This window comes from Pipistrellus kuhlii, unplaced genomic scaffold (genome assembly GCF_014108245.1).
Source record: "Pipistrellus kuhlii isolate mPipKuh1 unplaced genomic scaffold, mPipKuh1.p scaffold_m20_p_1, whole genome shotgun sequence".
NCBI lineage: Eukaryota > Metazoa > Chordata > Mammalia > Chiroptera > Vespertilionidae > Pipistrellus > Pipistrellus kuhlii.
In genome coordinates this window covers 86,247,596-86,268,256 of record NW_023425404.1, presented here as the reverse complement: position 1 = coordinate 86,268,256, position 20,661 = coordinate 86,247,596, and the positions used below count along the sequence as shown (strand labels likewise).

General features: G+C 40.4%; 1 protein-coding gene across 2 annotated transcripts in view; it reads right to left on the bottom strand.

Moving 5' to 3' along the window:
* Positions 1 to 1,632: 1,632 nt before the first annotated feature.
* CCNY (cyclin Y) overlaps positions 1,633 to 20,661 on the bottom strand; it is a 137,579-nt gene continuing 118,550 nt past the window's right edge. For both annotated transcript variants that reach the window (XM_036454909.2, XM_036454912.2), the window contains 3 exons: positions 20,373 to 20,539; positions 7,240 to 7,402; positions 1,633 to 2,539 (listed from right to left, as the gene is read on the bottom strand). In XM_036454909.2, the coding sequence (XP_036310802.1) occupies positions 2,423 to 2,539; positions 7,240 to 7,402; positions 20,373 to 20,539 (447 nt within the window). In that variant the 3' untranslated portion in view covers positions 1,633 to 2,422. The remainder of the gene's footprint in view (positions 2,540 to 7,239; positions 7,403 to 20,372; positions 20,540 to 20,661) is intronic.

The window sequence follows — 20,661 nt, the reverse complement described above, 5'->3', positions numbered from 1 at the left end:
TTTATCAATAGTTACCGTACTTATACTGCTGTTTTAGGGTTTTGTGGGGTTTTTTTGTATTTTGTTGTTGTTTTTTTGGCAAACTTAGAACAAACCAGAGAACAAAATGTTGTCTTCATCATCATGTAGAAAAATAAAGCAAACCTAAAGTATCTAGCTATGTGTCAAGTGATTCATACTGCAAAGTAAAATCTACACTTACAGCAGAGTTTAAAAATTCTTAGTGCAAGAAACATAACCAATTAATACAGATCAATACTTATTAATGATATGGAAAATTTTCCTATACAGAGGTAGAGTCCAGTGCACAAGGCTAAAACAATATTCAATAACCTAAACAAAGAGTGAGCCGGGTTTTATGGGATTCACTTTAAATTTTAAGTTATCAGACTATATGTACATATAATATATAGACTATACAATTTTTAAAGTAGTTTAATAAACTCCACAAAATAATAGATGCATTGAAATATTTACATAATTCAATTTTCAAATCTCATTCAAATAAAAGGGATAAAAATAAGATTTCTGCTTCAAAGGCAGCAGAACCTCTTTCTTGAAATGGATTGGTAAAATAAGGTACTTTACATGAGAGAAACTAATTTATGCTTGAGAGGTATTCATATTCAGCTAAGAAAATATGTCCCTTTTAAGCTCTATAGAATAGGGAATATAAAATGATTATTTTCTCTATTTTTAGATCTCTAAACTTCTAAATCAGACTCTTAATTGAAGAGAGAAGCTGACTTTGGACCCATACAAAGTATATCAATACAATTACAATGGAAAAATAATTAACTTTTCTTTTCTGCTTGCTTGCTTTTGAAAGATCAGAAAGAACTTGACAATATCTCTGGCCGTTCTGTTCACCCATGACACAAATTTAATTGGAACCTGACCAGTACTTTCAGCTTGATGTTCTTGGGATTTCAGCTTTCTGAATCCCTTTCATTTCCAAAGGGTATTCAAGACATTAATGACAAATTTACTTTTTGATATTTGATCATTAATTCTTTTGATATAAAAGATTCTTATCTAAAAAAATTAGGGATAGTCAGAAAACAAAAAAGTACATCATAATTAATGAAGCATAAACCTTCACAGTTTGAATTTTGTGTAACTTCTCTAAGCACCCACAATGAAAATGCAAGTGTTGTGGTTTTTTTATTCAATCATTCTGTGAAAAATATCTCAGCAAATAGTAACATTTTGCCCTCCAATAATCTTCCCACTGGACTACCCACCCCATCCCTGTTTTTTAATTTTTAATTTTTAAAAAAATTTATACAAATAGACTAACTTTGATTTAAAATAAACATATAAAAATTGATAAGAATATTGCTTGCAACAATGGATGCGGAAGTAGAGGAACAAACTGGGCAGAGAGTACAAAGAAATGGCTCCTACTCAATAACTTCAGGCAAACACCAAACAGTCTGGGGGAAAAATCTCAACCAAGGGCAGCTTCTACTGCACCTTGTTTCCCTGGCCCATGAGGTGTGACTGATTTATAACTACAACTTCAGGTCAGATTAAAAAAAAAAAAAAAAAAAAAAAAAAAAAAAAAAAAGCTGCATGAAAATTGGAAGGCACAAGCACCCATGTTACCTAGTAATTTTTTTTTTTTTTGGGGGGGTGGGGAGAAGGTTAGGCATAAAGAAGGAAAGGGATACTTTTGGTTCAGCACTATTGTCAAGTTAATTTTACCATTGTTGAAGAAAAAGTGTATAAAATAAAGTGGTAGAGAAATGTAATAAGTGCATCCACTTGTGAGGAAGAAAGCTCAGAAGACAGCTCATAGGAATAGTGCAGAGAGAAACAATCAATACTATTTATTTGGATGTCTGTGCCATGGTACAAACTATATTCTCTGCTCTGTGGGGCCAAAACCAAAACAGAATAAAAACCAACAAAAATCCTCCAAATTCCCAAAAAGCAGCTGGAAGGGATGCAAGAAGTCTTAAAGAACAGACTGATCCAGACGGAGGTGATAAAAGTGGCACTCTTGTCTTTAATGCACATCTAACTGTGTTAGCTACTGTTGTGTTTTCCGTCATATTCATCTACCGACCAGGTGGGGGATATAAGAAATGGCCATGTCATTTTTCCTGCCTCTATACAACTTTTCTTTCCCTTTACTTCCTCCTTCAGGATTCAAGTCTTTATCTTTCAAGAAGGAAGTGCAGTTAATGATGACAGGGCAAGGTGCGAAACAGGATTTCCAGAATACTGATTTTGCTTCCCTCAAAGCCTTGCTGCATGTGGGCCACACAGCTCAAAGGCAGTCATTCAGGCAGCCTGATGGAGCTATGACTTTAACAAAACAAAAAAAGGGAAACAAAAACAAAACCACCCCAATTCTGTCTTTTCTCAAACTAAAGGAGAAACTGAGGGATGGTACAGCCTCAGTGGGGACGCCCAGTTAGGAGATGATGGCCGGGGACCACCTAGGCAGAGTCAGATTGTCAGCACTTGCTGACCGCTTCCTCGTGGGTCTCCTCAGGTCCTTGTACTTGTCCTCACAGAGGCGAGAGATGGCCTGAGGGGCAGAAGAGAGAAAATTCAGTCAGGGCTGGACCCTGGAAGTTCCCTCCATGCACTCACTCACCAGACACCAAGCACTGCTTGAGCAGCATCCTTCTAGGTACTGAGGACACTCATGAACGAAAACCCAGGAAGAGGCCCTGCCTTACGTGGTTCACATCCCACAGCAAAGACCCATATCACAAGGCGGGATACGCAGGAAGTGTAGAAACAGCCTCTATTTCCAAAGTGCTTACCAGTACAGTAGCCTAGGGTCAGTCAAAATCCAGCTATAAGGCTCACAAAATCAATGCTGGTTCCCCTCTTAGGGGTGTGTGACCTGGGTATGTGCCCCCATTTAAGTCCTTAGCATCTTTGTCTGCAAGTGGGACCATCATAGTGCCCTCCTCACAAGGTGGCTGTGAAGCACTGGAGCTCCATGCTGGATTTGTATATGAGGGAGTAGTTGGCCATGATCATTAATTAGAGACCAACTCAGAGCAGAAGGGAGTCAGAGGGGGCACAGAAGGGAGCCACTACTGCAGAAGGGAGCCAGAGGGGGCACAGAAACATGGGATGCAGAGATAATCAGCATTGTCTTCATTTTGTTGATGAGGCAGGACTCTCGGCAGAGGGCTGCAGGTAACAGCAGGGCCAGGCCCACACTGGGGCTAAAGTCCTGTCACAGCTCTGGAAAGGCTCATACCACCCAGGGGGCTTGTCTCAGACACATTCACCTGCCACCTGTACGATGATCCAGGGGTGAGGGTGACATTACTAAGCAAAGATGAGGTCTTTTAACTTCTACACAATTCCAGAGAAAGTCTGGGTATTGTGCCAGGGTTAGGGGGACAGACACAGTGTTCATCCACCAGGAAGTCACAGCCAAGGGAAAAGCACAAAAGCAGCCAACCACTTCACAGCCAACCCTGTGCCCTGATCAGATCCAACTGGCTCTTGCTAGGACTGCAGAATAATATTTGAAGTTGGTCTCGCTGCTTGCTCTTCTCTCCCTGATACATTCCCCAATGCTTTGAATCACTTTGCCTACCCTGCTCCCTGGCCTCCACACTGGCTTCCACCACAGGCACTGCACCAGCTCCTCCCTCAGCCTGGAAGTGTCTGCAAAGTCACATCTTTGTACAAACATCACCTACTCAATGAGGCCCTGACTATGGAACCCCTACCCTGTTCTCCTCTTTCTTTATAACTCATCTACTAACACAGGGGTGCGGGAAATCAGCTATAAGGCCCACAAAATCATTTGATCTGGCCCTGAAAGTCATTAGGGGTGAATTAATTAAATGTTTGACCAAATATAGCAGGCTAAATTTTAAGTTGATAATTGTGCATGGCCTGCAAATGATGTTATAAATATCCAAATGCTCCTTGGCAGAAAAAAAGATTCCTCACCCCTGTTCTAACATATTAATTATTTCAAATGTTATTTATTTATTATGTTTATTGTTCACTGTTTGTCTCCTCCCAACAGAACACAAACTGTAAGAGCAGGCTCTTTGAGCTTTGTTCATGACCATTCTCAGGGCAGAGTTGTAACCAGCACCTGATATCAGAAGGCCCTGAGTAAATACGTGTCGAATGAATATATAAGTTCCACTCAACATATGCACATAACAGAGGCATGGACATAACAAAGGAATGGCCAAAGTACTAAAAATAGAGGGACTAAGCAATTTATTCTATTTTTGGGGAATCCCTGAAGGAACACACATGACTGATAAATAGACATCAGACCCAGGCTTCAAGGGCTGTGCTTGGAGGGGAAGAATTATCAGGAGGGAACTGGCATTTTCAGCAAGGCAGTGTACTGGCATGGTTAGAAGCGGCTGAGGGCTTGGGGAAGGCAACCAGCAGGCAGCAGGGGATGGAGAGAGCAGAGCTGACAGTGCCAGGCTGACATGGCTGCTCACACACTGGCTGGCTAAGTTGTTATTCTGTGGCGATGTTAAACTGCCAGCGATTTTAAGAATTTACATGCCAGCTCTAGCCAGTCTTGCTCAGTGGGCAGAGCATCAGACTGCAGACTGAAAGGTCCTGGGTTTAATTCCATCAAGAGCATTTTGCAGGCTCAATCCCTGGTCCTGGTTGGGGCATGTGCAGGAAGCAACCAATTGATGTCTCTCTTACATTGAAGTTTCTCTCTGTCTCTACCTCTCCTTTCACTCTCTCTGGAAATCAATGGAAAAATATCTTCAGGTGAGGATTAATGAAAAAAAGAAAAGGAATTAATGTTCCACAACCTAGTACAATTGCATTTCAGAAAAGCAACTCCATTGGCAGCATGGAGGATGGACTGGAGAGAGACAGGAGTAAAGGATGTCTTCCTCCAAATGAGAGATGAATTAGGGTAACAAGTGGGCTGTACTATTGATAATTCATTTGGAATGTTTCATATATGAAATATATGTGGCATACTTAAAGAAGAGAAAATCAGATCCCTTAAGGACATTTGAACAACCATTTTTTAAAGCATATTATTTTCATTATTGCTCTATTTGTTGTTTCTCAGCTTACCAACAGCACAAGTCTGAATGCAATTATCGTAACACATTAGCAATGTACTATTTCATTCTAGATTTTATTATGCAAACTGATACCTTTAATCACGTCTTCCACATGCATAGAGGGATACTAGTTTATTTCAGAGAGAAATGACCTCCTAATTGCATTTGCCCTGGTTCTTGATGCTCTCCTATTTCTATACTCTACACTGCAACCAACATACCAAAATAGCCAGCTTGCGGGACATATGAACAGGCATAAAACTTCAGGTTATGGTATCTCCTCTGAGGTCTCAGGTTGCTTTCTATGATGGGGTTCAAGTATGCCAACCAAATGGACTAAGAGGGGTCTGGAAAACAATGAAACCCCATTCCTAAGAAACTATTTCAAAGGGGTGCCATCTGCTTTCCCAGAGAGCACTTCTGTCTAGCCGTACGGAGGAGGAGAAGATCTGTGTATCAGGAGCAGAGAGAGGGAACATTTTGTCAGATTACTGGCCTTCTTCCTGCCCATGGGCACTTGGCATGGGCACACCAGGAGCAGGTGAGTTCTCCCCTCTTTCCACTCAGATAAGCGAATGGAATGAAAAGGAGTGGTATGCACGACTCCCCCAGTCTCAGCCAGTCTGGGTGCCCCCTATCTAACTGACCTGAACCATTAAATATTCTCACTCAGAGAACCACAGTTCTGCTTTCCTTCGGGGTTGAGTGGCTCCCAGGAGCTCCAAGATCTTCTCCTCACCTCGGCACTGAAGGAGTGACTGAGCCCATCTCAGCACGTGAGGGATATGAGGACCACTGCGCATATTCAAACAGCATTCATGTTCACCCTGATATCAAATTCTATTTCATGTGTGTGCTTGTGAAGATTTGACAGTATGTGCCTTGAAGCAAGTCTTTCAGAGGAAGGGTTTCCTATTTTATGCTCTTGAATACAAGAGAAATGAGAGATTTAATGAGAAATTTCACTCTAAAGGCTGGTACATAATGACAGAAAAGTGACCAAGTTCTGAAAACCTCCCTGGATTTTCATTTTAAAACGAGAGCTATGCATCCAGTCTTTTCCAAATTTAGTTTTATTACATTTCCTTTTTGGAAATAGCATTATTTACTTTTAAGAATGATTATGTTAAGTTTTTGCTTTCTTAAGTTGAAATCCACAGCTTAATCCAAACTCTCTTCCTCCCACCTCTAGACTTTATTTTGTTCACACCGTTAACCCTGTTAGACCATCACTCTGGCCACCTTGACCAGTACTAGCCAGGGGAGGATGTTTCACCTAGGATGGAAAATGAGGTATGGACTTCTTGGGTCTCACCAATCTTGAGACATGACTATACTGTCTACTGCTTGGTCAAAGCAGAATGAGGCCAATATGGTGCCTTGAGATAGAAATGCAGAGGTCCTCCACACACTGCTCTGAAACAATGGGTTAAGACCTAGGTACAAATATGGAGCCTAGCTCCATATAAGTATACAAGACACAAAATTCATACAATTTAACAATTGCAGACCTTAAACCCAGACCAAGGCCAAAGGGGCTAGCCCTAACTCTAACTGGGCTATGGGGAAAATAATTTGAAAAACTAAAAAGCAGAATCAATCATTTTGGATTCCTAATAATTAGGGCCTTCTAGTATCTTTTTCCTTATAAAAGTGTATGCTGGGAAATCTTTTTTTTTTAAAATATATTTTATTGATTTTTCACAGAGAGGAAGAGAGAGGGATAGAGAGTTAGAAACATCGATGAGAGAGAATCATCGATCAGCTGCCTCTTGCACACCCCCCAATGGGGATGTGCCTGCACAACCAAGGTACATGCCCTTGCCCAGAATCGAACCCGGGACCTTTCAGTCCGCAGGCTGACACTCTATCCACTGAGCCAAACCGGTCCCGGCTGGGAAATCTTTTTTTGTGGATTTATTTTTTAAAAACTGAAGCTTAAAAAACATTTGATTTAAAAAATTGAATCAATGTGCATTAAAAAACTGATATTAAGAAGGTTATTGAAAATATAAGGTTGTACAAATTATCATTAAATTAACTGATGACTTCTAAATCCAGGGTATCTTGCCCTTATTTCATAACAACACAGTGGGAGAAATCAACATTGTAATTACTCCCTTTACCCTTCCATGGCACCCAGATGAGTTGACAATAGTGAACCCAAAAGCAGTATGTTAAAATACATTACCTCAAGCTTGTGAGCCCTTTCCCTGCTCAGGGGCTCCAAAGGAAAGCTCAGGTTATTTGCTTCTGCCAGAGAACGAAGATCAAAATAATACTTGGCATAAACACTGGAAGGAACATTGATGTTGAACTGGAGCAATTCAAGAAACTGTCGCTCTAGCTCATTCCTGCAAAGACAAAAATAGCACACATTTAGCTGCCATCGTAGGCTGTATGGCCTGCAAAGGCAAGCTGCTGGACACAAGACTCCAGAAAAGTATATCCTGAGGAAGAAAAACCATGTAATTAATTACCTGGTTGGATACCAGAGTTACAGTTTAACCACCAAATTGGTATTAGAAGATGAATCCACTGAATTAGATGCCCACAAGGATAAGGCCTGATTAATTGGGGTGATTACTTCAGGGAAATTTCTTTCACTGAGACCTAACACACACATACCAGACTCTGGCTGCAAATCTCAGCATGCATCATCAGCTTAGTCACAGGGCAGATGAAACAGTCAAGAGCTGTCAAGTGGAGCCTAGAGAGCAACCAAGACCCCAGCCTAGAGGAAAGGCCTCTGCTAGACAAAGTGGATGCCCTTCCTCACTGCCCTTTACCCACCTATTTAACAAGAGAGAGGAAGAGCTGTGGTAGTTTCCTCAGGCAAAGGAGAGAAAGAAGTGACCTTTCAGTGCATAGGACAATACTTCATCCACTTAGCCATACTGGCCAGGATGATTTTTGCTTTAAATGACATTAATTCACGTCTCATTTAAATGAGATTTAATAACAGATCTGTGAAGTACTAGATAACATTTTAATAAAACAAGAATTTCGATGGATTAAAGATGGAGGCAGAGGAGGTAGAAGTTACACCCACCTCTTCCCAGGACCAAAGTGGATTTACAACTAAAATATAGAACGACCAACCTGAATAACCAATTGAAGACTAGCTGAACAAAAGTCTTATAATCAATGACTTTCTGAAGAAGCCACATCTAGACTGGTAGAAAGTATGGAGGCATGGCTGGCCCTGGGCTCATGTGTGGCAGTTGAAAAACCAAAGATATCACAGCTTCAAAGGTCCCCCCTGAGGAGCGAAGGGTCTCAACTCCTTGACGGGCTACCCAAAACTGAGCACCAACCAGTACGGGGGGAAAAGAAATCCACACAGCATCTGGCTGGCAAAACCTGTGAAGACTCTGTCTGCCAAGGAGAGACAGGAATTGGCTAAAAACTCAGATGCCCTCTTAAAGGGCCAATGCACAAAATCTGGTTCACAGCCACCTCACCCTGGGATCCGACAGGAGGGAGGCTCAAAGTGAATGGGACTCATCCAGGCAGAGACTGAGTTGTGCGGCTTCAAGGAGAGAGCTGAAGGGACATCCATCAAGTCTCCTCTTCCACATCATCCACAGATGCTATTCAAAACTATGGTTATAAGGATTCTCAAGGAACTTAGGGAAAAAAAAAGATGAGTTCAGTGAGAACTTCCAACAAAGAGATAGTAAGCATAAAAAAGAACCAGTCAAAAATAAAGAACACTCTACCTGAAGTGGAGAATATACTAGAAGGAATCAATAGCCAATTAGAGGAAGCAGAGGATTAAATCAGCAATTTGGAAGATAAGGCAACAGAAAATATCCAATGAGAGCAGAAAGATGAAAAAGGCTATTTTTAAAAAATAAGGAACCTTTGCAAAAAGTGTAACAACATCTGCATCATAGGATTATTAGAAGAACAAAGAGAGCAAGGGATTAAGAACATATTTGAAGAAATAATGACTGAAATCTTCCCTAACCTAGTGTAGGAAAAAGCTACACAAGTCCTAGAAGTGCAGTCCCAATCAAGATGAACCAAAAAAGACCCACAGGCAAGACATCATAATTATTATTATTTTTTTTAATCAATCTTTATTGTTCATATTGTTACAAAGGTTCCTCATTTCTTCCCCCCTCCACCAGGTTCCCACCCACCCTCTGCCCCCTCCCCACCCCCCATTGTCCTCATCCATAGGTGCAGTTTATGTTCAGTCTCTTCCTCCCTCCCTTTCCCCGATAGTAAATCCCTTTTCAGATAGTAAATCAGTTACTTAGCATTTTCTCATATCAATAATACCACCACATGCCCAATGATACATTTCACACGAAAGACATTTCCAAATACGTCAACCAGCCTCATCCAGGCCCCACCCATGGCACTCACAGATCAACACCCCAGCCCTATACTAACTCAACATATCCAGATCTAAGCCTTCATCACTTGATTCAGCAGACCCTCAAGTTCCCACAAAAGTTTCCAGCCATGTCTGAGAGGCAGCCTTGGGGCAGGGGCAGGTGAGGAGCGAGCTGTTCTGGGCCTGGCTGCTCTGGGCCTGGCCTCTGTTGCTCTGGTTCGTTCCACAACCAGCTGCTCTGGGTCTGAAGACACATCATAATTAAAATGGCATGTGGTACATTTACACAATGGAATACTATACTATGCAACTGAAGAAAAAAAAAAGAAGGGGAAAAAAGAAAGGAATTCTTACCATTTGCAACAGCATGGTTGGACTTGGAGAGTGTTATGCTAAGTGAAAGTATTATGCTAAGCTAGTCAGAGAAACATAAACATAATATGATCTCACTCATACATAGAATCTAATGAATAAAACAAACTGATGAGAATAGATCTAGAGACACAGAAGCACAGAACAGACTATTGAATCTCACAGGGAAGGCAGAAAAGGGTATGTGGATGGGAAGAGATTAACCAAAGAACTTTTATGTATATATGCATGTAACCCCATGGTGTCACTGACAATAGGGTGGTCAAGGCCTGGGTCAGGGGTAGGGGCAGGCTAGAAGAGCTCAGTGGGAGAGGGGGTGGGAAAAGGGGAACATATATAATGCTTTTAACAATAAAGATTTTTTAAAAATTAAAATGGCAAAGGTTGAAGACAAAGAATGAATCTTAAAAGCAGTAGGAGAAAGACAGTTATTTACTTATAAGGAAGCTCCCATAAGACCATCAGCTGATTTCTCCACAGAAATTTTGCAAACCAGAAGGGAGTGGTAAGAAATATTAGAAGAAATGAAAATCAAGCATCTACAACCAAGAATACTCTACCCAGGAGTTCATTAGTAGAAGCCCAGTGCATGAAATTTGTGCACAGGGGTGTGGAGAAGTGTCCCTCAGCCCAGCCTGCACCCTCTCTAATCTGGGACCCCTTAGGGCAGGCGGACATCACAGCCTGCCTGCCTTCCTGATTGCCCCTAACCACTCCCCTGCCAGTCTGTTTGCTACCCTCCCCTTGAGGCCTGGTCACCCCTAACTGCCCCAACTGCCCTCCCTTGCAGGCCTGGTCCCTCCCAAGTGCCTCCCCTACTGCTGGCCATCTTATGGTAGCCATCTTGTGTCCACATGGGGGCAGCCATCTTGTGTGTTGGAGTGATGGTCAATTTGCATATTATTCTTTTATTAGATAGGATAGAGGCCTGGTGCATGGGTGGGGGCCAGCTGGTTTGCCCTGAAGGGTGTCCCGGGCGAGGGGCCTATGGTGGTTTGTAGGCTGGCCACGTGCCCCAGAGAACCAAGCAGAGGCCCTGGTAGCTGGGTTTTATTTATCTTCTACAAATGAAACTTTGTAGCCTGGAGCGGAACCTTCTGCTCACCCGGTGGTGGCAGCCATTTCTGTTGGGACTTACTTATCTTCTATAATTGAAACTTTGTAGTCTTAAGCAGAGGTGTAGGCCGGCCAGGGCTGCAGAAGCTTGGCTTCCTCCATCGCTGGGGGCAACCCTAGCCTCCTGTTCTCTCCAGCTCTGTAGCCACACCCATTTTTTGTTGGAATTTATTTATCTTCTATCATTGAAATTTTGTAGCACTGAGTGGAGGAGTAGGCCGGCAAGGACAGGCGGAAAGTTTGGCTTCCTCCATTGCCAGGGAAACCCAAGCCTCCCTCCTGCTCTCCTAGGCTGCAGCCATCTTGGTTGGGTTTATTTGCATATTTGTTCCTGATTGGCTTCTGGGCGTGGCTTGTGGATATAGCTGAGGTAAGGTCAATTTGCATATTACTCTTTTATTAAATAGGACTAGAAGCCTGATGCAAAAAATTCATGCAAGAGTAGGCCTTCTTTCCCCCAGCTGCCTGCACTGGCTTCCCTCTGGCACCCAGGACCCGGGCTTCCCTTGCTGCCCCAACTTATTCAGAAAAGTCGTCTGATCTAATTAGCATATTATGCTTTTATTATTATAGATGTTAAAGGCCCTAGCAGGCATGGCTCAGTGGTTGAGCATCAACCTTATGAACTAGAATTAAGCATTGATCTATGAATTAGAAGATCACAGTTTGATTCCCGGTCAGAGATGATGCCTGGGTTGTGGGCTTGATATCTAATGGAGCATGCAAGAGGAAGACAGTTATTCCCTCTCCCTTCCTCTCTGAAATCAATGAAAATATATTTAAGCAAACAAACAAACAAACAAAAAGAAATGTTAAAGAGACTTCTTTAAGGAGAAGAAAAAATAAAAAATATCAGTAATAAAATGGTAATCACTACATACCTATCAAAAGTTTTTACATGTTAATGGATTAAATCTTCATATTAAAAGACAGCAATGGCTGAATAGATACCAAAGCAATACCCATATATATTCTATCTATAATAGACTCACTTCAAATGGAAAGACACACAGACTAAAGTAAAGGAAAAGGAAAAGGTATTTTATGCAAATAGAAATCTGAAGAAAGCTGAAGGAGCAACACATTCAACAGCTGTAGACTTTAAAACAAAGGCTGTAACAACATAGAAAGACCTAGCAATTCCAATTCTGAGTATTTATCCAAACAAAACCAAAAAAAAATTTTAAATACTAGGTATACCAGTTAATAATGTGGATTTTGTAATAAAAGAAATCACGATAATTTCAAGAGAAACATTAAAAGTGCTTTATGCAAAGTAATGACTATTGCTAGCTACACATTTCCCCATCTTTCAAGTAATTTGTGGATACCATCCCAAAGAACTTTTCTTGTTTTGAGGTAAACCATTCAGAGACCCAATTTTCCATTTCTTTGTATGTTTTGAAGGGTTACTCAGAAAGTGTGTATGCCACCAATCGGAATCTGAAGGAGCAAGGTCTGGTGAATACACCAGGTGGGTTAATACTTCCCAGGCAAGATCTTTTAACATGTCTTAAACTGGTTTTGAAGTATGTGATGGTGTGTCATCATAAAGCAAAATTACCTTGCCATGATCATTTCACGGATCAAAGCATGGTTCATATTGATTATTTGTTGTCAGTAACGATCAGTATTAACAGTTTCACCTGATTTTAAAAGCTCATAATATACCACACTTTCCTGATACCATCAAATGCAGAGCATTGTCTTCTTTCCGAAGCAATTTGGCCTTGCAGTTGATATTGATGGTTGACCTGGATCAACCCATGATTTTGTGCATTTGGGATTCTCAAAATAAATCCACTTTTCATCGCCATTCACAATTGGATGCAAAAGACTTTCTTTTGCGCCACTGAAGCAACATTTTACTGATGACTTTCCCGTTTTCCATTTGTCTTTCATTTAGTTGATGTGGCACCCATTTTCCTTCTTTTAAAATTTTTCCCATTGGAAATTGTTTGCTGAGCAACGTTTAATCTTTCTGCAAGTTGTTTTTGAATTTGACATGCATCTTCATTCAATAATGCTTGTAACTGTCTTCAAACTTTTTCAGTTGACCTGGATGTTCTTTGTCTTTCACATTGAAATCACCACTTTTAAAGCATTTAAACCAACGTTCACAAGTATCTAGAGATGGAGCACATTCACCATAAGCTTCCTGAAGTATTAGCAGCACTTTTCTTCAAAATAATGAATTATAACTCCCTGCAAATGGATTTTTTGGGCACGAAATTCGACATTTTTAAGTGTAAAAATATTTATGATGTTAACACCTTCAGCAAATTTGACATATGGAGTTTTAAAACTTGTCAATATAACAAAATAACATAAAATCAAATCACATATACATCTATTGAAAAAAATCTGCATTAACCGGTACACCTAGTATATATACATCCATATGTTCACTAACACATTGTTTACAATAGCCAAGATAAGGAAGCAACCTAAATGTCCATTGGAAGATGAATGTATAAAGAAGATGTAGTACATATACACAATGGAATATTACTCAACAATAAAAAAATCCTACCAGATGCAATGGATGGACATAGAGCTTTTTATGCTAAGTGAAATAAGTGAATCAGAGAAAGACTGATATCATATGGTTCACTTGTATGTGGGATCTAAAATTCAAAATTAATTAACCAAAACAAAAACAAACTTATAGATACATAAAACAAACTGATGATTACCAAATGGGAGGGGGTTGAGGGGCTGGGTTAAAAAGGTGAAAGGGCCGAAACCAGTTTGGCTCAGTGGATAGAGCATCGGCTTGTGGACTGAAAGGTCCCAGGTTCGATTCCGGTCAAAAGCATGTACGTTGGTTGTGGGCACATCCCCAGTAGGGGGTGTGTAGGAGGCAGCTGATCAATGTTTCTCTCTCATCGATGTTTCTGACTCTCTTCCTCTCTGTAAAAAATCAATAAAATATACGTTTTTAAAAAACGTGAAAGGATTAAGTAGTACAAATTTCCAATAATAACAACAGTCATAAGATATAAAATACATCATAGGGAATACAGTTTAGTCCACTAGAGGCCTGGTGCACGAATTCGTGCACAGGTGAGGTTCAGCCTGTCCACCCCGATTGGGGTCAGCTGGCCAGGAGCAGAGGTTGCAGGAGGTTGGCTAGCTGGCCCCATCCCCATTGGGCCAATTTGCCAGCTGCAGTGCGCATCATAATGACCCATCTTTCTGGTCACTTGGCTTTTATATATATAGAATACATATGATACTGTAATAATTACGTAGTGTGCCAGATGGGTACTAGACTTATTGGGGTGATCTTTTTTCATAAGTTACACAAATAACCAATCAATATATTGTACACCTAAAACTAATACTGTACTGTCAACTGTAATTGAAAAAATATATATTACAAAAATAAATGCCCAGCCTGCGTGGCTCAATGGTTAAGCATCGACCTGTGAACCAAGAGGTCACATCTGATTCCAGCCACATGCCCAGGTTGTAGGCTCCAACCCCAGTAGGGGGCATGCAAAAAGCAGCTGATCAATGATTCCCTCTTATGATTGACATTTCTACCTCTCTCTCCCTTTCTCTCTGAAATCAATACAAATATAATTAATTAATTAATAAATACTTTCCACAAAACATTAAAACTCAATTTGGTCACCTTTTTTGCCAGTTTACAGCAAGGATCACCTATCCTCCAATGTCCAATAGCATGTTCCTCATCTCTAAGGTCTCTTCTCACAGTAGCTTTAATATTCATGTTTCTAGTGACATTCGAATTATGTAAACTCCAAGATTACAGAAGTCTCCTCTACAATTCCACTCTTTTCTTGCTGGATCCTCACCAGAATTACCTTTAACACTATTTCTACTAATCATCTCTTTTAGGCAATCTATGGTTTTTCCAATATGAGCCTCAAAACTCTTCTCCCACTATCCTGTTCAAAAGCTGCTTCCATATCTTTAGGTATATACTATAGCAGCACTCCCATTCCCAGTACTAAAATCTATGTTCGTCTCTGGGCTGCCATAATAAAATGCCACAGACTAGATGGCTTAAACAAAAGAAATGTATTTTCTCACAATTCTGGAGGCTAAAAGTTCAAGATCAAGGTGCCAGTAGGTTTGATTTCTTCTGAGGTCTCTCTCCTTGGCTTGCAGATGGCCATCTTCTCCCTGTGTCCTCATATGGCTGTCATTCTACCATGTTGTCTGACTGTAGTCATAATGGATAAGAGCCAAACCTAATGACCTATTTTAATTTAATTACCTCTTTAAGAACCTAATCTCCAAATACAGTTACATTCTGAGGCAATGGGGGTTAGATCTTCCATATGTAAATTTTGAGGGAACATAATTCAGTCCAAAACACTGGGTATCTGTTACAGTAGCAGTCGCTAGCTGATGGTCTGTGGAGGTCCAATAGGTTGGCGACCGCTGTGTTACAGGGCTCAAAGGGACACTGGTCTTCATGCTGGAATATGCTTTCTCTTAGAGCAGTAGTCGGCAAACTCATTAGTCAACAGAGCCAAATATCAACAGTAACAACGACTGAAATTTCTTTTGAGAGCCAAAATTTTTAAACTTAGACTTCTTCTAATGCCACTTCTTCAAAGTTGACTCACCCAGGCATGGTATTTTGTGGAAGAGCCATACTCAAGGGGCCAAAGAGCCACATGTGGCTGGCTAGCCACAGCTCGCCGACCATGGCCTTACAGCACTCAGAGGCTTTCTATAAGCAAGCCTAGGAACCTAATAGCCTTAGGGAACAGATTCCTAGGTCAGTAACTTTCATTTCTCTCTTAAAACTGACTTGCCCAAGGATACACCAAGTGTACAGGTTCTCTTTCCTTGTCACTCTTCTCCCACTCTGGGGGGGGGGGGGGGGGGGGGAGAGGAAGGAATACAAGTCACCTACCTAACCAAGTTCATTGTTCCAAGGTGAAGAACCTCTGAGAAGGCAAGTAAAGGGACTTATTCCAATTTTTGGTGTTAAAAAAGTAAATGAACTCTAATGACAGACTAAAACCTTGGGTGGTTTCTAATTTCTGCTTTTAACAAACTGAAGAAATTGGAAGGCTCATTTAAGTAATTTTTACTGATAGATGACTATGTGATTTTAACAAAATTTTTAAAGCATTTAAAGACTCACTGGAATGACACTATTACAGTAAGTCTTGGAAATTCATGTACTTACTTATATAAACGTGTTCTCTCAGCTCTTATGTTAAAAGAATCTCCTCCCAACCCTTAAAACTCTTCATTCTTAATTTTTTTCTGCTCCCTGTTATTTTAACGCTTTTGTGGTATTTTAATTTGCATTTGTATCTCATTTCCTTACAAAAACAGGATATAAATGATGAGAAGATTTGAGTCTTACAGTGACTTCAGGAGGTATTTTCCTCTTTGACCTAGTAAATAGATACAACTGCTCATGGTGGGGAATCCCTTTCTACCTGCTCTTGTAGAACCTCAGTAGGGCCACCTACACCAAGTCATTGGTTGTACCTTATCCACTTTACACAAAGGAGAAGAGACAACCTTGATGATCATGATCCCTGTGGTGCGCAATTCAGTGTCACATGGTGTCAGGCAGTTATGAGAGAACCACCACCAATAAAGTCAGCATTTCTTACACCTTGTACCCAAATGTCCTCCTCCTTTATGTTCTGAATGACAATTCTTTTTGTAGTTGTTCCCATTTGAAATATAATCAAGAATTTTATTTTTATTACTATCAAAGGCTTCTTTATACTTTTCTTAGTTTTATAATAGAGAATTACAGACACAGGAAGGAGTTTCATATGTTAGTAGCAGGAATGAGCTCTGTAACAAAAGACCCAAAGAACATCAAGTATGTTTCACAGGAGCCATAAAATGGGGTGCCCAGAAAGTAAGTAAACAAGGCATGGTTACCCCAACCTTCTGAGAAATCCATGTGATACCCCACAAAGTAGCTCTCATAGGCACCGTGAAGATCCTGCATCCCCAGGAATATTTGGTCCAGGGAAATGGCTGTGGATTGGGATACAGCTTGGAACCTCCTCCAGCCTAAGGCTTCCTCAAGAAAGCCAAGCACAATGTAGCAGGATATAAAATTAATGCCAAGAAATCCATGGCATTCCTAATCACCAACAGTGAAACTACAGAAACAGAGGCTAAAAAAGCAATTCCATTTACCATCGCACCAAAAAAATTAAGATACCTAGGAATAAATTTAACAAAGGAAGTAAAGGACCTATTTGTGGAAAACTACACGACACTGAAAAAAGAGATAGAGGAAGATGTAAGGAGATGGAAGAACATACCATGTTCATGGATTGGTAGAATCAAGATCATCAAAATGTCCATACTTCCTAAAGCAATCTATAGGTTCAATGCACTCCCCATTAAAATACCAACGGCATATTTCACTGACCTAGAAAGAACTCTCCAAAAGTTCATTTGGAACAATAAAAGACCCCTAATAGCCACAGCAATCCTGAGAAAGAAGAGTAAAGTAGGAGGGATCTCAATACCAGAATTCAAACTATATTACAAAGCCACTGTTCTCAAAACAGCCTGGTACTGGCACAAAACAGACATATAGATCAATGGAATAGAATCGAGAACCCAGATATCAACCCAAATCAATATGCTCAATTAATATTTGACAAAGGAGGCAAGAATATACAATGGAGTAAAGACAGTTTCTTCAATAAATGGTGTTGGGAAATTTGGACAGACACATGCAAAAGAATGAAACTAGATCACCAACTTACACCATTCACAAAAATAAACTCAAAATGGATACAGGACTTAAACATCAGACGGGAAACCATAAAAATACTAGAAGCATCCACAGGCAGCAAAATCTCAGACGTATGCCAAAAGAACTTCTTCACTGATACTGCCCCTAAGGCAATGGAAGCTGAAGAGAAAGTAAACAAATGGGACTACATCAAAATAAAAAGCTTTTTTGCAGCAAAAGAAACCATCAACAAAACAACAAGAAAGCCCACGGTGTGGGAGAACATATTTGCAAATAATACCACTGATAAAGGTTTAATCTCCAACATTTACAGACAGCTTATACAACTAAATAAAAGGAAGATGAATGATCCAATTAAAAAATGGGCAATGGACCTAAATAGAATATTTTCAAAAGAAGACAGAAGGCCAAAAGGCTCATGAAAACATGCTCAAAGTCACTAATTGTCCAAGAGGTGCAAATCAAAACAACAATGCGGTACCATCTCACTCCTGTCAGAATGGCCAACATCAACAAATCAACCAACGACAAGTGTTGGCGAGGTTGTGGAGAAAAAGGAACCCTCGTGCACTGCTAGTGGAAATGCAGACTGGTGCAACCACTGTGGAGAACAGTGTGGAGTTTCCTCAATAAACTGAAAATGGAACTCCCATTTGACCCAGTAATCCCACTTCTAGGAATATATCCCAAGAAACTAGAAATACCAATCAGAAAGGATATATGCACCCCTATGTTCATAGCAGCACAATCTACAATAGCCAGAATTTGGAAACAGCCTAGGTGCCCATCAGCAGATGATTGGATCCAAAAACCATGATACATCTACACAATGGAATACTATGCTGCCATAAAAAAGAAGGAATTCTTATCATTTGCAGCAACCTGGATGGAATTGGAGAACATCATGCTGAGTGAAATAAGCCAATCAATGAAAGAGAAACACCACATGACCTCACTCATTTGTGGATGATAAAGAACATTATAAATTGATGAACCAAGAGACAGATATAGAGACAGTAAAGCAACAGGCAGACTGTCAAATTACAGTGGGGAGGGGAGGAAGATCTGGGGGAGATAATAGATCAACCGAAGGACTTGTGTACATGCATATAAGTACAACCAATGGACATAAAACTCTGGGGAGGGAGGGTATGTATGGAAGGGAGGGAGGGGGGCAAAAAAAAAATCAATAAAATATATTAAAAAATAATAATAATAATAAAATAAATAAAAAATAAAATAAAATAGCCTGACCTAAGTCTTGGAAAATTGCTTCTCTGTGAAACTCAAGAGTTCATGGTTTTGTGATTCTCATCAGCTGGGAAAGAGTTTGGGGTCCAGATGGCTTATAGGAAAATGAAAAATTATTTTGCTATTGATTAAAGGAAACATCACCTCAATTTATATATATGGTTACACTATTAAATCCAATATTCAAAAGTAAAAAAAAAAAAAGAAAGCCAAGCAAATAATGTGAGAAAAGTTTTAGCATGAGCAGTGTCAAAGTTACTATAAACTATAAGCAACTGTAAGTAGTTCATCCTGATTGTTTTCCAAAACAGCTCCTTCCTCCTAAGAGGCTCTGAATCCAGACCCCAGATACCCCAAGGGGATAGGCCTGCAAGTCTCCTGCTAATAGTCCTTACCTAAATCTAAGAATTGAACCATATGAGAAATCTTACGGCTGCCTTAAGAGCCCTGGATGCACCCTCTTCCTCACCACCCCAGGATTTATGGTATTTCCACTGAGCTGAGTACTTGAGCCCAGCTGGGGAGAACATGCCATCCTAACAATGAGATGCATGACAGGTGCCAAGGACAGAATGCCCATTTTAACCAACTGATAAAGAATGACAAAACAGTGAAAGTTTTCACTCTGAAACTAAAAAGAACCTAGTCAGCATGGCTCAGTTGTTGAGCATCAACCAATGAAGCAGGAGGTCACAGTTAGATTCCTGGTTAGGGCACATGCCTGGGTTGAGGGCTCAATCCCAGCATGGGGCATGCAGGAGGCAGCCAGTTAATGATTCTCTCTCATCATTGATGTTTCTATCTCTTTTCCCCTCCCTCTCTATTCCTCTCTGAAATCAATATTAAAAAAGAAAAGAAAGCCGAAACTGGTTTGGCTCAATGGATAGAGCATGGGCTTGGGGACTGAAAGGTCCCGGGTTCGATTCCGGTCAGGGGCATGTACCTTGGTTGCGGGCATATCCCCAGTAGGGGGTGTGCAGGAGGCAGCTGATCGATGACTCTCTCTCATCGATGTTTCTAACTTTCTATCTCTCTTCCTTCCTCTCTGTACAAAATCAATAAAATATATTTAAAAAAAAGAAAAGAAAAGAAAAGAAAAAAACAACAACAATATTTTAATTCTGCTCTTTGTGTGGCCCACAAAAGAATGGTGCAGGACATTAACTAAGTGTTATTCTACAGTGGGATATTCTCAAATGTAAACTACCACAGACTGCAGAAGGCACTATTCTACACCTTTCTAATGAAAGTAAAGAAAGGCTTTGCCAGTACCTATTCATTATCCACAATGAAGGGAAATACAGGTTTTTATGTATAATATTCCACTACCGTGCCTTCATTGTATATCATCAGCTCCCAATAGACATTCAATCAAATTCATTACTATACTATACTATACTATTACTATACTATACTATACTATACTATAAAGACATTCAAAAGACATTCTCCTTCCCAAACAATTCCACTGCTCTTCCCTCCAACACACACACACACTCACACTCACATGTCCTCCACTGTAATGTCTTTCAGGATCTGGCAGTAATCCACATTCCACACAGCTTGGTCATCCCACACCTTGGAGGCCAGCAGGATCGCACCCAGAACAATTCGCTTCCAGTTGGCTGGACAGATATCTATCTCTGCATATGTTAAAAGTCTTTCAAGGTATACCTGGAAGAAAAGACAATGCCAGAGATAAGCAACTTGAGTTGTTTTCTCTCACATACTACCACACATAAAATTCTAAAATTGCCTGATTACATTTCACCAGTCTCTAACAGGATTTAATACCT